Consider the following 18,349-nt stretch of genomic DNA (forward strand, 5'->3'; position numbering starts at 1 on the left):
TCAGTGGGGAGCTGGTGGTGAAGTCTTGTAGCCCTGAGACTTCAGCAGGAGGCAAGCACAAGTTCAAGCCCTTGAAAAAACATTCTGCATGATGATGAAAGTTCCTTAAAAAGTTCATTCTCCTTTTCTTGGCAATAAAGAAACCACTGTAGGCCAACCCAGCAAACTGGCAGAGGGGCAGTCCAAACTCCTGCAGCTTCCTTGGTTCTTCTCCTAGGCAAAGGGTTGTCTTGTTTTCCCAGAAGTGATCTAAAGTCTTGGGGTCTGGGCCCCCATATTTGTACTACTATTCTCTTTGTTCTGTAAAGGCAGTTCTGGGTGCATTCTGCCAGTGCACACCTTCTTCCTTTGTCAGTGTGGGCCAGGGTTATCAGACGCACCACAGGAGGTGGAGCCAGCATTGTGGAAGGCAGGCACAGTCCTATTCAGGCCCAGGTGCTACTCCTCCCCCCACTCTACATACAGATAGGTCTATTCAGCCTTGTGCTGACTCACCCTGTCTCCTGGAGCCACCCCAGCCCCAGTCACTCACAAACCAGACATGGAATACACAACTTAGCAGAGGCAGGCTTGGATGGTTAGGCAAGAAAATACCCACTTTCTGGTATTTTCAAACACAGAATGTTAAAACCAACTTCACTAAAAGATGTATTTTATCATTCTGAGTTCAGTCATACTAAACTCGAATTTCTACCTAGTTCCCTGAGTCAGTTAGGATTAAAAGATGTTATAATCAAACTGCCCATTCTGGCCTATGGGGACAGGTAGCCTTGCAATAGTGAAAAACGAAACAGGTTGTAATTCACTATCAGGTCATGCCACACACATCAGGGCATGACCTACCTTTTACATACAATGCACCCTGCCCTAGGGCCTACCTTAGGGGTGTCTAATATGTAGAAAAGGGAAGGTTTAGGGACTGGCAAGTGGGTGCACTTGCCATGTCAACATGGCAGTCACAGACTGCACCCAGGCTCTGCAATGGCAGGTCTGAGACACACTTTACAAGTTGCTTCTGTGGGTGGCACAACCAGTGCTGCAAGCCCACCAGCAGCATTTGATTTACAGGCCCTGGGCACACATGGTGCACTATTCTAAGGTCTGACCGGTAAATCAAATAATCCAGTCATGGAGTCACTAATCAGTACATGAATTTACAATAGGGAGCACTTGCACTGTGTCACTGAATAGCAGTGGCACAGTGCCCAAAGCATCTTAAACTAGCAAAACATATAAAAAACAGAACAGAGGAGGCAATCAGAAAAAATTGGAAGGGAGACTCGCACCAATGGTACCAGGTCTAACACCGGTGCAGAATGTGTTGCCGTAGTCCAGTCTGCTTGTGATTGGCGCCTGCATGATGGTACTTCTGGTGTCCACTGGGAGTCATTTGTAGATTTTACATAACATGCGGAGGATGTGGAAGCATGCAAAGGTGCCGGTTTGAACCTGGGACTTTATGATGAGGTTAGTGTCTAGGATGAAGCTTAGATTCCTGGGGTAATCGGGTAGGAGTGGGGCGGAGTTTGGCGGGCCACCAGGTGGAGTCCAAAGGTGGGCTCTTATTCCAGAAGACCAGCACCTCAGTTTTGTCTGTGTTGAGCTTGAGGCAGTTAGCTTTCATCCAATTGGCCACGCTGCTCATGCATTGTTTGAAGTTTGTCTTGGTGGTGCGGTGTTGTCTGAGAGTGAAATAATTAACTGGGTATCCTCACCATGGGAGATGATGTTGATTCTGTGTGATCTGATGATGTTAATCAGAGGAGGCATGTATATGTTTGAAAAGTGTGGACCTGAGTGATGATCCCTGTGGGACTCCGCTGTTAAGGTCCTTGGGTTCGGATGTGAACAGCATGAGCCTGACTTGTACTATTCTGAATAGGAAAGTAGCTATCTATTTGATTGCTGGTCCTTCTATTCTCGTTGTGTGCAGTCCGGCGATGAGTGTGTGGTGGGAGAAGGTGCCCAAAGAGGTCGAGGTGATCTGTCCATGGTCGAAGGTGGTGTGTATGCTCTCTGTGGAAGCAATGAGGGTTGTTTCGGTACTGTGGTTGTTTTGGAATCCTGATTGAGAGTCATCCAGTAGTTTGTGGCATTCTTGTTGATCAGAGTTGTCTATTGACGGTCTTCTCTATAACTTTGACTGAGAAGGGGAGCAAAGAGATAGGTCGGTAGTTGATGAGTACTTCAGGGTTGTCTAAGGGTTTTTTGAGGAGGGCAGTGATTTTGGCATGTTTCCATCTAGCTGGTTTAGTGACTGTCTCGAGGGAGGTATTGATGGCAGGGAGTAAGAGCAGCACTGATTGGGGCTCTTCCCAGATTCTAGATATAGTGGGGGCAGGGTTCTGTAGTACTGTTGCAAAAAGATATTAGAATTTCATATGTCATATAAGTCCATTTTATTTTTAAAAAGGTGGAGTCGCGCTGAATGTGCAGAAACATAGAGATTTAAACTTTTCTATAGTTACCTAAGAAGAGCAAAAACTAAACATGTTGACATAGATATCTCTTTTCTGTTTGCCACTGTACAGCTAGAAAAATAGAGCAGAAAAAAGAAAAGCCATATTTTAGGAGCTGCATCATTTATACTTCATGACCTGACTTGCCTTTTTCCTTAGCTGCCAGCTCTGGCAGCAGGAATTGTGATGTCATAACTCAACTGTAATAAGTTATTACAGTTGAACAGCTACGTCATTTCTTTATAGTAAGTGACTGAATCACAAGTCGCCTATAATATAAGGGATAAAGTACACCCCTGCAGTACATTCTAAGGATATTGCAAGTCACAGAGGAGTTCCATAACCATATAGTGGAACAGGCTGAGGGCCCAGTTACTTTATAAGCTTATGAAATTCCAAGGTAACTTGGAATAATCTTATCATGTACGCCAGGGAGTACTTTATCCCATATAATGCATGGTCACCCCATTACCTTTCCCACAAACCACTTAAAACCTTGGTGTGTAGCTCTTTCATATGAAAGAGCGAGCATGTTTGAAAACATGAAGAACAAAAAAGAAATCTCTACTGCAATATTAAACACATAAACCTGTTAAATATTTGTGGCAAACAGATATTAGAAACTATTTAATACAAGTCAGCTAAAAAACAAAAGGTTGCAGTAGCTTGGAACACCTGCACTTCCAGATTCAGACCAGCCCCAACTCCACACTCTGCGGCACCCTCGCCTACAGACCCCTCGGCCCCCTGGACCCCTTTGCTGCCACCATCACCAACCTCATCGCACTCCTTGTATCGCCTCAATAAACTACATACTAATCGGAGACCTGAACTTCCACCTCGACAACCCCAGCGACCCCAACTCCACCACCCTCCGTGACAACCTCGCCAACATCGGACTTAAACAAACAACTCGTCACCACACCGACCCACAGGGCAGGACACACCTTCGGCCCCAGCTCCGCAGCAGGAATCCGCGTCCATTTCAGCCACACAGCGCAACCCCCATTGACCGACCACCGCTGCGTACACTTCCTCGTCGACAAAGCCAAGCCACACAAACCAGCCCCACGCCCACTGCGAAGGAACTGGAGCAAAGTCACCGACTAGCAACTCAACTCCACCCTCACCTGAGACAACCACACTGCGGCATCCAACGCCAAACTCGCAGCCAGGGAATTCCACACTTGGATCTCCAGCGTCGCAGACAATCTCGCACCGCTACGCAACCCCAACAAACATCGCCCCAGGAAAGCTGCCTGGTTCACCACCGATCTCCAAGAAGCCAGACGCACCTGCAGACGCCTGGAGAAGAACTGGAGAAACAACAAGACACCTGGAAACTACACCACCTACAAGGACGCCATGGCGGACTACCACAAACTAATCAGAACCACCAAAAGGACCTTCATCCACAACAAAATCCTCCCTAACTCCAGCAACTCCATGGAACTTTTTTGTGTCATCCAGGAATTCACCAACCCCCGCAGCGAAGCCACAGACATCATCCCCTCCCAAGACCTCTGCGACAAGCTCGGGTCCTACTTCTACCACAAGATCAAAAACCTCTACGATAACTTCATCGACCATACGCCATACTCTGCAGCGGGTCTGCCCTCCACGCACACCAGCCAGCCCACCATTTCCTCCCCCACGGACTCCTGCCCCCCACACACCTACCACAGAGCTGCCACCGCCATTGCACCTCAACTATAACACACCATTAACACTACATTTGGAACAGGCACCTTCTCATACGACTGGAAACGTGCAGAAGTCATGGCCCCTGCTCAAGAAGCCCTCAGCTGACCCCACGGACCTCAAGAACTACCGGCCCATCTCGCTTCTCCCCTTTGCTGCCAAAGTTGTGGAGAAATCAGTCAACCCGGCACTGACGAGCTTCATCGAAGACAACGCCATCCTCGACCCGTCCCAATCCGGATTCTGAAGCAACTACAGCTCCGAGACCGTCCTACTCACTGCCACAGAGAGCATCCGCACCCTCCTTGACCAAGGCCACTCCGCAGCCCTGATTTTACTCGACCTATCAGCAGCTTTCGACACCGTCTCCCATCGCACACTGGTTGCCAGACTAAACTACGCCAGCATACAAGGAACTGCCCTAGACTGGATCCGATCATTCCTTACCAGAAGAAGCCAAAGGATTAGACTGCCTCCCTTCCTCTCTAATCCCACGGAAATCACCTGCGGAGTCCCACAGGGGTCATCACTCAGCCTGACCCTCTTCAACATCTACATGACCCCCCTCGCAGCCATCGTCCGACAACACGGCCTCAACATCGTATCCTACGCTGATGACACCCAGCTCATCCTCTCCCTCACCAAGGACCCCACCACCGCCAGACTCAACTTCCAGAAAGGAATGCAGGACGTCGCAATCTGAAGCTGCCTAAAGCTCAATGCCGAGAAGACAAAAGTCCTTGTCCTCAAAACCACCCCTTCAGCATGGGACAACACCTGGTGGCCTACCGCCCTCCGCAGCCCACCGACCTCCACGGACCATGCCAGAAACCTCAGCATTTTACTCGACTCATCCCTCATGATGAACCGACAGATCTATGCAGTCGCCTCCAGCTGCTTCAACACCCTCTGCGTCCTCCCTTAGATGTTCAAATGGATCCCCCCCCCCCAGCCAAGGAAGACAGTCACCCACGCACTCATCACCAGCAGGCTGGACTATGGAAACACACTCTACGCCGGCATAAACAAGTCCCTACTCCGCAAACTCCAGACGATACAGAACACCACCGCCAGACTCGTCCTCGGCATCCCTCGACACGAGCACATCAGCCAACACCTACGTAAGCTCCACTGGCTCCCTGTGAAGAAGAGTCACTTTCAAAATCCTAACCCACGCCTACAAATGCCCACACAAGTACCACAACGACAAAGTCACCCTCCACGTACCCAAAAGAAACTTTTGATCAGCCAACCTCGTACTCGCCTAAACCCAGCGCATCCACCTCCGGGGCCTTACGACTCTCACTGGGGAGTAGCACGCTTACAATTCCCTGATTGCTTGATTGAATGTGTAGAAACATGCAGAAAGGTTCTAGCACTTTTCTCTGTCTAAGGAGTGCAAAAGATAAAGATACCCTCTGTCAATGTATGCTGTTAAAATAGAGCTTTAAACAGATCCTTCAATTATGCGCTGTGACCTGACCTGCCTTTCACCTCTGCTGCCGGCAGCAGGCATTGTGACGTCAGAACTGGACTGTAATAACTTAAAATAGTCGAGTTCTAACATTTTTTCTTTATAATCGGCTACTGACTGTGTCTCTAGTCGCCGCCGAAATTAGAGAAAGCCGTTCATCCAGGGATTACATAATCCCCAAATCCTATGCATTATTATAAATAATTTTTTGCCATGTAATTGTGCCTGTCTTAGCCAGTAAAATGGATGACAGTAGATCTTTCTTAATTACTAAAGAAGAAACCCTGGGACTTGTGTATGTTATGCAATCCTGTATTTTGCGACATAAACGCAGTCATGCACTTGATGCACTACATTTCCACCTGACACGTGGCATTGAAGATTGCGCACTGTCTTTTTCAGTTTCAGAATTGTGTTCTTTTACAGTAAATTATTCCTTCTATTAACTGTGTACGCTCAGAGAGGGGTGTTTGTATGTTTATTTTTTTTTTACAATCCTTATAGGGATTTAAGTGTGATAACACACTCACGGTGTGGGGACTTGATTGCACAGTGTGGACCTGAATCCAAATCCCCACAAACAATATATTTTAAATTATAGAAAATTACTTCCGAAACATCTATGTCAATTTTTATAGTTTTTTTTAAACGACCTTGTGGGGACCGGTGTTTCACCAGTGTTTCACCATGTGTGTTTATTTTTTTGCTTAGCTGTGCCCCTGTAGATGGGTGGCGGTACTGCAAGCTTAAATACACCAAGTAATCTAAACACACTAAAGTAATCTAATCCTTCTACGCTAGGAGCAGACACATTGCGATGGAAAGGCAACCTAACTATCACAGGCTACATTTAACCAACTACACTGGCTTTGAAATCTCATGTAAGCTTTTCTCTTTTTATGAAAATTAATTTTGAATCAAATGAAGTAATTTTCATATTGTTGTCAAGGTTTACAAAAAATCAGATAGTGTACCACTGTGAGAGAAAACACAGGCCTTTGCGTAAGCGAATGGAGAAAATGGCAGTGCAGCAAATTTACCAAAAGGTTTACACTGATGCTGTAATTGACTGTTTACATGCAAAAAACGGCTTGAGCACAATATTAAACATTGAGCCAGGACTTAAGGGCAAGCAAGGAATGTCTTGTGTGAGATTTTTACTTGAGACCTACCGGCCAGTACAACTTTCTACGCAGAGACAACTGCACAAGGGTAAACAACTTGACATGTATAAGAAATGTACGCCTGTTAACTCTTTGAAATATGCCCATGCTCCATCTTTGCTCCTGGTTGTAATTGGTATTAGTAGTTCAATGCAAGTTAGGTCAGACTATTTTCGTAGATCTGAATTCGTTGAATTCTGAGAATGTTTGATGCTTCCTCCTACCACTTCCCAGTCCTTACAACCCACTTTCTGCATCGAGGTCATTGCTTTCCTCTTTCAGACCTCTAAACCTCCTCCAGGTGACTACGCGACTTTCCAACCTAGTTAGGCTTCTCATATGTCCTGGTTGCCTTGTTTCCTCCATCTAGTACCTCTCTTTCTGTGGTCTGCTTTATTGTAAGACTTCTCAATCATGTTTCACATAGTTTGCACAGCTAGAGCTGTCTTCCTCATATGCTTATTCGTGAACTTTCCTGTAGCGGGGAAATGGTTTGAGCAGAAAATGTCTTCAGGGAAATGTACAACTGGTTGCCTGCTGTTGTCCTTGTGCCACACTGGCCAAGTTTTCTGTTGCTTTAGAAACTGAAAAAGAAATTACATTAAACCTGTGTATTGGACGACTTTATGTACGTACAGTCATACCTCGTGTACAATTTTTAAACAGATGACTGATACAATGGTATTTTGTCCAATATATGCATATATCTATATGCTTAATATAGGTGTACTTTTTACAACAGATTATGCTTATTTTACATGGGGGAAAAAAACAATTTTGCCCACTCCTTATCTGATGCATCTCCTATTACAGTATTTTTTCTGAATGATGTGGCCATTACTTTTCTGCGACACACACCTGGTCACCAACAAGCCTCTGAGCACACTCATGCAGTGTTTTTCAACATCAGGTCTTGATGTACCAAGTAGTGTTCAAGGAATGTGGAATCCCCTCAAAGAATTCACAGAAATCACAATAATTACAGAATATTTGTGAGCTTAGTGGCCTAGTGAGTTGTTTCTGTAACTGCTTTTCTCATTGAGAAACAATTAACACATATCTTTTAAGTAATATAGAAAGTTGGTCTAATAAACATTGTGCGAACAGTCCATGCTAGGCCCATGGAATTGTGAGACAATTGAGTGCATATTATGTGACAGGGTTCTTTAAGTAATGTGGCAAGAAAATGTGAATTATAGTGCAGAGAAATACAAATAAATTGCGTTTTATGTGATTAAAATAAACTTTTGTGACACATACTGCAGCCTTTTTACCTAGCTACTTGTGCAATTAATACTCATTGCCACAAAAAAACATTTTTATGCCCTGTAAATAATATAAATCCCATGTTATAATATAATATACAATATTATATTATTTACTGCATAATACTGAGGCAGGAGTTTAACTCGCTGAGCCACCCTGGTGCAGGTTATTTGCCAACAATCATTTGTTTTACCGTACATATGATTTCATGCACAGAATTTCAACAGCAGTGACATTTACCTCCCAGTGAAAGTGTTAGCGTAAAATTAATACAAGACTGCATTTAGCGGAAAAGCGTTGAAACAATCTTTACAACTGCAGAATAGCCCATGTCGTGTTAAAATAATGTAATTGATAACAAATGCACGTTTTGTCTCCTTTTCTTTTTTTTAGTTCAAAAAGATTTTTATTGAAATAGATTAAGGTGTCTGAGTTTAACATACAATCCTGACATACAAATCAGTACAAATGAATACAATTAAGGCTTTTACATTGAGAGTACAGACATTGGACTTTGAATCATCAAGATTAAAAATATGTGAGCATAAATATCACTTGGAAATTAAGGAGAAATGAATGGAACCATTAGGGAAATTATGGTGGTTTAGGAACCTCCTGCTGAAAGGGCCTTAACATGGAATAACTGTTGGCACACACATCATTATATGTTGAAACTGGTGACCATAAATCCAAAACGTTTCGACGATAAAGTAATGGGATAAACAAATGCAGTATCTAGTCTATGATTATGACAAACAGTATTCCACCAAGCTTTATAAGATTTTTTTGTGAAATCCTTCCAGTTGACCGTAACCTGCTGAAAAGCAACTGCTAATAATAAATCGATAATTTTAATCTTGAGCTGGGCACTATCCCAAATAGGTGAGAGACTGCCTAGAAAAATGTGAGTAAAGGAAAAAGGAAATTTAGTACCAAAAATTAAGTTGATTTGAGTCCATACTTGCTTCCAAAAATCATGTACCTGTGTGCAAGAAAAAAGCATATGAAATAAGTCAGCCTTGGGCGATGAACATGTCCAGCACGAGTCCGATGTGGTGGGGTATCTTTTATTCAAGGTAACCGGTGTGATAAGGAGTCTGTTATAAATAAAAATAAGGTTTGCGTGCTATTTGCAGCTCTAGAAGATTTACGGATCTTAGTCCATATGCCCTTCCAGAGTGATAGCGGCCAGCAGGTATCAAAGTCACGTTCCCAAGTTTCTTCTGATGTAGACTTTTGCCTAACTGGGACAGTGTTCTGTAAATAATTATATATAGTGGAAGCTTTGGGTGTAGTCTTTAACAGTATGTGGAGGTTTGGAGAAGGTTGTGAAATGATGGAGATGTCGCATGATTTTCTGAGTTGATCACAAGTATCCAACACAGCTTTTTTTAACAAGGTATATTTATGCTTAAAGACGATTGGCAAATTAAGTGATTGGCTAAGAGTTTCAAAAGATAGGAAGCTTAAATCATAAAATAATTGATGAATCCATATTAAACCTTTGTCTCTCCAAGATTTCCAATAAAAGGGTTTATTTCAGATCATCAAGTTTTTATTGTGCCAGATTGTTAAGTTTAGGAAAGAATCTGCGGTGACGGAGGTGTGAATTAGAGGCAAATCAAGAAGTTTGCTTAATTATTGGTGTAGAAACAGATTGCGGCTTACGGGAAAAAGAAAGATATTCTTGGAATGAGAAAGGAGATAAAAAACGACCTTCTAATGTGGTCCAAGGAGGGCGATCATCTGTAGAGTCTAGCAACCAAAAAGAAGCTTGGCGTAAAAGGAAAGCTTTCTGATAAGTTCGGAAATCGGGAAAATTTACGCCCCCTTCTGTTTTAGGTCTTGTTAATTTTAAAGTGGACATTCGAGGTTTCTTCTTGTTCCATAAAAAGGAAGATACGATAGAATTAATTTTCTTAAATAACTTGGCTGGAATTGAAACTGGTATGTTAGAAATAGAATATAAAACTATGGGTGCCAACATCATTTTTATGGTATCTAAGCGGCCCCACCAGGATAGATATAGGGGATGCCATTTAGAAGTAAGTTCGGAAAGTTTTTGGATACATTTATTCATGCACAAAAGTACAGTGTTGGAAATTGAGGATGTAAAATATAAACCAAGGTACTTAATGTGATTTGGACTCTAAGAGAATTTAGAGGCATTAAAATCAGCACTGAAAGTGTATTTTGTTAGGTGTAAGATTTCACATTTGTCATTATTTAACTTGTAGCCAGAAATGAGAGAATAAGACTTAACTTCTGTTAAAAAAGCTGGAACGGAGTCATTTGGATTTGATAAGAAAAGTAATATATCTTCAGCGAAAGCTGCTAATTTTATATGGGTATTTGACGTTTGAAAGCCATATATATTTGGATTCTGGCATATTTTGGTTAGAAATGGATCCAAAGCCAAATTAAATAAAAATGGGGACAAAGGACAACCTTGGCGTACCCCTCTGCCTAAATTAAAAAATGAAGAAATCATCCCGTTGGCGCACACAGCGGCTCGAGGATTTGAATACAGGAGAGAGATTAGATTTAAAAAATTGGGACCGAAACCGAACCATTTGAGGGTGTAAAAGAAGTATTTCCATTCAACTCTATCAAAAGCTTTTTCAGCATCTAACGCAATTGCTGCTAGAGGGTGATTTAAGTAAGTGGATTTGGATAGGACATTAAAGAAAAGCCGTGTGTTATCAGTTATAAACCGTCCCTCAACAAAGCCAGATTGTTCTTTGCCTAATAATTTTGGTAAGTACGAATCCAGGCGTATGGCCAGGGTTTTAGCAAAAATCTTATAGTCAATGTTGACCAGGGAAATGGGTCTATAATTTTTACAATATTTGGAATCTTTACCCTCCTTAGGGATGAGACAAATGTGTGCTTCTGAAAAGGAACCTGATGAATTATTCGAGGAGTGGAAAAAATTAATCAAAGAATGCAATTTGGATATTAAGAGGTTAGAAAAATGAAGATTAAATTCAACAGTAAGACCATCAGGACCAAGTGCTTTGTCTTTTTTCAAGGTATGAAGAGCCTTTAAAAGCTCTTGTTGAGTTAGATCTGCTTCTAAGGGGGAAAGATCCGGCTGATTCTGTTGGGATTTCTGAATGCTGGAAAAAAACTGTGTTAAAGTGTGATCAGAAGGGTGTGTTTCCGATGTATAAAGGGATTGGTAAAAGGAGAACTCATTCAAGATGTCCGCATCCTTAAGTTGTAAGACATTGTGTTTGTCAAAGACAGATTCGATCTTTAACTTGTTGTGCTTAATTTTTAAGTAGTTAGCTAACATTTTGCCTGCCTTGTTTTTACCACCATAATACTTTGCACTGGATTTTTTTTTTTATTAATTCTGTTTATTAAACAGGAAAAGTGGTCATACAATACAAATATTAATTTCGTATAGTTACAAGGAACAATTTCTTTACAGGGGTCGGTATATTGCTTTCGTTATAACAGTTACATCTACAGTACATGCAGTGGGTTTCAAACCGTGAAGTGTTCATCAAGGGATGGGATAATAGGAGGTTCACACAGTCCTCCCCGATATACATTCCATTTAGTCCAAATTGCTATCCATTTCCTGGGACACCCCCGGGCTACGTACACTGTTTTTTCTCTCGCCATACACCAATCCATGTCCTCCTTCCATTTCCTCATTGTCGGTGGTGTAGCCGCCCCCCATAACTGTGCTATGTTGCGTTTGGCAATCATCTGCCCAAGTGTAACCCAGAGCCTCCCCTTCACATTTAAGTCTGTGGGCTCCTAGATGTTCAACAGGCATCTCTTGGCTTCGGGCAGTAAATTCACCCCCCACACCGTACTCATACATTTCAGGATTTTCTGCCAGAAGTCCTGGATTAGTGGACATTCCCAGAGAACGTGTAAGAATGTACCCTCCATCCCACATCTCCTCTTGCACAGCCCATCCTCGCTTCTACCCATGAGCATTAGTTGCCTCCCCGAGAGATAAATCCTGTGCAGAATCTTCAGTTGTACCAATTTCAGTTTCGCCGAAATAGCAACTTCTTTTGGCGAGGAAAGTGCCTCCTACCACTCTTCATCATCGATTTCAAGACCATCCCTTCCCCATTTCTCTCTAAGTGCAGTAAGAGTGTCAGGGGTGTGATGGATGAGTTTTTTATATGTTCGGGATATGCATTTTTCTGGTAAATGCCCATCGAGCAATCTATCCTCGAGAGGGGATGCCTCAGGCAGTGACGTCCCAGTCGGGATGTTGGCCTGTAGTGAGTGTTTAACCTGCGCGTATCTAAAGTATTCTGATTCAGCCATTTCATATGTCTGCTGTAGTGTGGTGAATGTCTCCACTCCGCCCCCAAAGATCCCTTATATGTGAGATACCTATTAGGTCCCATTTATCAAACCCTTTCGTTCACCCCAGAGTTCCCAACCATTCCGAATCCCAAAGGGGGGTAGCCAACGTGAGTCTGTTGGCCCATCCCAGAGCGCGATTAACCATGTGCCATACTTGTACCGCGTGTTTTGTGGGACCAGTGAGTGTGTACCTTGCCGGTCTAGAGTATAGTGCTCTCGTGAAGTCTCCTCCCGGCAGTAACCACCTATCCATGCCATATGCCGGGTCATCCCCGCTTCCGTATTGACATTGGTTAATTGCAGACAGCTGCGCTGCCCAGTAGTACTTCCTGATGTCTGGCAAAGCAATACCCCCGTCATACCATCCGAGCGTGAGCCTACCGAGTGCTATGCGCGGTCTCCCATCCCACAGCAGATCTCTCTGCAAAGACTCAATTTCCTTAAATAACGTGTGAAGCACCAGGTCTGGGTAGTTCTGGAGGGCATATAGGAATCTGGGTAGTGCCATCATTTTAAACAGTGCTGCCTTCCCAAGGAGAGATAGGGGCAACTTCTTCCAGGTATCCACGTCTCTTCGAAGCCTCTGCAGAGGTGGAATGAGATTCCACTCATATCGAGTCTTGGCATCTGTGGTGATAAATATGCCAAGGTATTTAAATCCCTCAACAGCTACCTGTATTGTGCAGTTTCTAGGTATGGAAGGAGGGTCTCCATGGAGAACATAGAGCGTCGACTTGCTCCAATTGATTCGGAAACCAGAGTTTCGCCCGAAGCTGGCAAAGATATCCAGCACCACTCTTAATGAACGCGAAGGGGATGCAAGATAGAGCAGGATATCATCAGCATATAGCGAGATCCTATCCTCCCATCCCTCGGTCCATCGAAGTCCACGGATCGAGGCATCACTCCGTATCCAGGCCGCGAGTGGCTCGAGGGAGAGGGCGAACAGGAGCGGCGACAGCGGGCATCCCTGCCTGGTACCCCTGCCCAGTGTGAACACATCCGAAGTTTTATTATTAACCGTCACTTGGGCTAGTGGCTCAGAATACAGAAGGCATATCCACCCTATAAATTTGGGACCAAAGCCCATCTTTTTTAAAACTGCAAAGAGGTATGCCCATTCCAAGGTGTCGAATGCCATAGTTGCGTCTAGCGAGACCACCATCGCATCTTCCTGGATTCCGGGGCATCGCCCCAGCACTCCATGGAGACGCCGCAGATTAAGGGCCATATTACGGTGGGGTATAAACCCCGATTGATCGGGATGTACTAGCTTGGCTATAATCATTCGGAGTCTATTTGCCAATAGTTTAGCAAGTATCTTGGGTTCTGCTTTTAGCAGGGATATCGGTCTGTATGATGTAGATTCGTCTTTTGGTTTCCCTGCCTTGGGAATGGTGACCAATGTGGCTATGCGTTGATCTCTTGGCAATTTCCCTATTTTCATGCTATCATAATACATGGCCTTCAAATGAGGTACTATCTTATCTGGCTTGAGCTTGTATAGCTCAATGGGGAGGCCATTAGGCCCTAACGCTTTTCCCACGTTGAGATCTCTTATTGCCTTAGATAATTCGTCATTTGTGAGATCCTCCTCCATCTGTTCACGGTCTTGCTCAGTGAGGGTCCGCAACTTAATGTGTGCCAAAAAATCAGAGGAGTTCCTCTCCGTGAAGTCCGAGTCCCTCCGATACACCTTCCCAAAGTGATCAGCGAACTCTCTAGCTATTTCGTGAGGTTCAGTGAGGACCTCACCCGTAGTGCTTTTTAGTTCAGACACCACACTTGTCGCTCTCTCTTTTTTATCTAACCAGGTTATCAGCTTGCCCGCCTTGTCACCCTGGTCATAAATCCGTCCATCCCTGTCACGTGCCAGAGTTTTTGCAGCGTCTGTCGCGATTGCTTTATATTCCGCTGCTTTTATTTGCAATTGGTGGAATACGTCGTTATCAGAGCTGTGTCCAGCTCTCTCCTCTAGTCGAGCGATGTCGTGCTCAATATCGGTCAACTGCTTTTCTTTATCTTTACGTCTGCCTGCAACTGCCGAAATTGCGTGTCCCCTTAGCACCGCCTTGAACGCCTCCCACAAAGTCGTAGGGGAGTCCACCGTACCCTCGTTGTCGAGGATGTATTGTTCAATTACCTTCACCATAACGGATCTGGTTTCTTGATCTTTCAGATACCAGGGATTTATCGGTACAGTACCGCCAATTCTTTTGTCCCCAATTGTTAGATGGACCCATATGGGGGAGTGATCAGAGATACCCCTCGGCAAGTGCTTAATGTCAGATGTATTCACTTCTGCCTGAACCGGTGCCAGGACGTAGTCGATTCTAGAGAGGGTACGGTGGGATCCCGAGAGAAACGTGAATTCTCTGAGAGTGGGGTGTCGCCTCCTCCAGAGGTCGACGAGGCCAAAAGCTTCAAGAAAGTTGGGGAGCCAGTGCTGCCCCATTCCGATATCTCGCGGTGGTTGTCTGTCTAGCGCCCCTGATACAACAGAGTTAAAATCTCCCCCAATCATGAGGTGTCCCTCGGGTAGGCCGAGGAGAAAAGCGCCGAGATCCTTATATGATTGCGCCTGTAAGCCTGGGGGAATATATGCAGCCACTAGTGTGAGTGAGCCTTAAAAGGATCCCCACTCCTCTGGACCCAGTTGTGAACCCTGCGTGTGTCACCATTTTGTAGCCCCACCTGTTAAGTGCTTTACATGTATTACCAATCAAGTGCGTCTCTTGTAGTAATGCAGCATCCGGGGTGTGTCTTTTGAGGTGTTGTAGCACTAAACTCCTTTTTATTTAATCACCCAACCCATTGACGTTCCAACTTATAATTTTAATACTTTTATCCCAGTGCATGCCTGTTGTGAAAATAGCTCTTGAGGGACCATTCGGATATCCGGCAGCCCGACCCTGTTACCAGCGATTTAAATTTGCATGACCAACGATAACCCCCACCCCATCCCTTCCCCCCCACAACCAACAATAAACATCTTACAAACCCTAATCTTCCTAGCCCCCGTGTTCCACCCCCCCACCCTGCTACCCTGCAACGTAGGTTCAAAACTACCCACATCCCCAACTAGCAGAGCGCCTATCGCCCCAATAAGTGAACAACTGTGTCCTGGGGATGTGGGCAATAGCCGACCCAGGTCGCCTTGGGTCCTCCCCCTGCGTTACTGGAATTATTGCGAAGCACGGGATCTAAGAGCCGCGCCCCCGTAAGTGAACAGTGTTGGCACATTAATCAGGAGTGCGCCCTGCAACTGATTATTGGCAATAGGTCAGAGATGTATATGGGCACCTTCCCAGCATTACAAGGAGGTAGTCAAAAGTTACTTGGTCAATTCTCACTTCTGCGATCCCATTTTCTGTTGCCCTGTGTATCAGCACATATCTACTTATACATTACGGTTCTATGAAATCGGCTCCCGCAGTGATTCTGGAAATCCCGCTTTGTCAGTCTCGTTGTGCTGTTGCCCGGTCCGGACTGCTGGACCTCGATCTCCAGGTGCGCACATCACGCCTCTCCGGGTCAGCCTGTTCCCCGGGCGATCTTGTCTCTCGAATGTTGGGCTCCGCCCGTCTCCCGGTAGCCCCGGAGGTCTTCCTCTGTTCCGCCTTCCCTTCCAGCCAATCCTCTACTTCATGTGGGCTGGTGAAGAAAAAGCGATTTCCCTTCCGCAAGAACTTTAAGCTTGGCCGGGAAGAACATCATATATTTGAACCCACGCTGTCGAAGGGTTGCCTTCACCCCCTCGAACGAGCGGCGCTCCTGTTGAACCTTTAGCGTGAAGTCCGGGAAAAATCGGATATTGGCGTTCTCGTATTGAATGTCCCCTTGGAGCCTAGCAGCCTGTAGTATGGCATCCTGGTCTCTATAGTTCAAGATCTTAGCAATAATCGTCCTGGGAGCCGCCCCTGGCCTAGGTTTAGGAACTGGTGCTCTATGTGCCCTTTCAACCGTGAAGAGAGAGGAGAGCCTTTTTGGTTTGAGGTGATTTAGGATGAGGCCTTCCAGGAAGAGATCAACACTCGGCCCCTCCAGGCCCTCCGGTACTCCCACCACTCTGATACTACTGCGGCGGGCCCTCCCTTCCTGATCCTCGAGCTTTATTGCCATTTGACGGTGCTGGTGGGTCAGGGCGTTTAGTCTCTCCTCCAGGCGTTTAGTGGTTGTCTGGAGGTCCTTGACATTTGTTTCATTCTCTTTGACTCGTTCTGTTGTTTTATTCATATCGGCCCGCATCAAGTTCATCTCAATTGACATTTTGTCCATTTTTGTTTCAAGGGTGATTCCCAGCCCCTTAATGGCTGCCATTATTGACTGTAGAGACGGCTCAGCTCCCCCCTGCTGGTCCTCCTGCGGATCATCTGCCTGCTGCGTCGTTTTGGGAACGGCATATTTGTCCAGCTTGTTGGATTGAAATGTAGCGCCAGTTTTAGGTCTCATAGTTATGGGGTGAAGGTCACTTGTGTACCTCTTATAGTGTGACCCCTCCCTTTCCGGTGTTATAGTCTGTTTGAGCATCCGTTCTCACCACAGTCTAGCCACCAGTTTGTCCTTTCAGCTCCCACTTCATTATTCGTGTAGTTGGCAAGTTTGGCCTCCCCGCTACTATCAGAGGTGTTTAGTCAAGACCCTCAGCTGAGGCGCAGCCCCTCCTCTCCCGTGCGCGTGTAGTACAACCGGCAAGGGCCCCAGGCGGCGGTACCTTCAGCATTTACATGTCTACTTCTTCCAGTGAAATTTGCGGGCCTCCTTCTGAGAGATAATCCGTGTGCGCCGCGGGAACTCCCCTCTCCGCGGCAGCACAATCTCGAGAGGCGCACCACGCGGGACCGCGCCGCCGCCGAAAAGAACCACGTCCGTCACACAGTAGCTTCGCGCCTTTTATGATGTCGATTTCTGGTTGAGCCTTAAGTTAAATATAAAATCGATTGCGGGAAACCTGCGCTTTTTAGTGAGGAACAGCGCCGCTCCACAGTGAGTATATGCGCCTCCCCTGGTCTCATAGTGCATCCTCCGTCGCTCGTTGCCCACATTCAGCACTTCCAGCTCGGCGGGGGGAGAGAGAGTACTTCTCAGTCCTCGCTGTGCTCTTCCCACTATGTTGTGTACCACACGTTGTCCCGGTTGCGCTCCTTACATCATTCAGCCCCTGCCACTCCCTCCACAGAGCCGGTGCCACTCGCTTTATCGCTTCAACCATGCAGGGCCTCCCATACAGATATTTACCAGTGCGTGAGTGCCTATGCTACGGCCAGGATCTCGCCATTTCTTCGCGCCCTCCGCAGCGTCAGCATTTCCCGGAGTCCTCCAATGCGGCGCCGACTATCCTCCGCCTTGCCCTTTATATTTGTGGATCCGAGGCTGGGAGTGAGCAGTAGCGTCGATCGCCGCCGCCGCCTCTCCCTCGGCAGTGTGAGTATCGCGCGGATCGCGCGCCTACCCAGAGTCTTCCAGGCCGCGTTTCTTCAGAGACGCCGCCGGCGCCACGCCCTCCTGGCTTCCGCGGGCTCCCTGCCTATAATTCACGGCAATTTTTGGAATCCTCCGGTCCGGTATGCCTCCGCCTGTGTGAGTCGCCGCTCCGATCCAGCTCAGCCGGATTTATAACAGATTTAATGGGGGATAGGAACCCCGGCTCCGACGGAGCTTTCCTTCTAGGCGGCCATTGTTATCGGTGCCAAGCCACGCCCCCCTGCACTGGATTTTAACAGGTAAAGTGAGGCATCCTCTGTTGATTTCTTATTAAATGACATTTTGGCATTTATAAGAGCCATTAAACAATCTTTCGAGTTGGAGTGTTCCAGTTTCTTAAAGTCTTGGAGGATATCTTTAATTTTTTTGCGTGCAAGTTTATGTTTTTTTGCAACAAAGTGAATAATGAAATCTCGTGCTGCGGCTTTAAAAGCATCCCAAATCGTTGAGAATGGTATGGA

The 18,349-nt window shown here is 45.7% G+C and overlaps 1 protein-coding gene and 1 long non-coding RNA gene across 3 annotated transcripts in view; one reads left to right on the top strand and one right to left on the bottom strand.

Annotated features, from left to right (window-relative positions):
* Positions 1-6,488, top strand: part of LOC146861748 (pro-neuregulin-1, membrane-bound isoform-like) — a 386,462-nt gene extending 379,974 nt beyond the window's left edge. The window contains exon 4 of the mRNA XM_085643029.1: positions 6,436-6,488. Coding sequence (XP_085499155.1) covers positions 6,436-6,488 — 53 coding nt within the window. The remainder of the gene's footprint in view (positions 1-6,435) is intronic.
* Positions 6,489-6,882: 394 nt separating this feature from the next.
* LOC146861749 (uncharacterized) overlaps positions 6,883-18,349 on the bottom strand; it is a 74,125-nt gene continuing 62,658 nt past the window's right edge. For both annotated transcript variants that reach the window (XR_014978042.1, XR_014978041.1), the window contains one exon: positions 6,883-7,381. This is a non-coding gene — a long non-coding RNA (uncharacterized LOC146861749). The remainder of the gene's footprint in view (positions 7,382-18,349) is intronic.

This window comes from Triturus cristatus, chromosome 2_2 (assembly GCF_964204655.1).
Source record: "Triturus cristatus chromosome 2_2, aTriCri1.1, whole genome shotgun sequence".
Taxonomy (NCBI): Eukaryota; Metazoa; Chordata; class Amphibia; order Caudata; family Salamandridae; genus Triturus; species Triturus cristatus.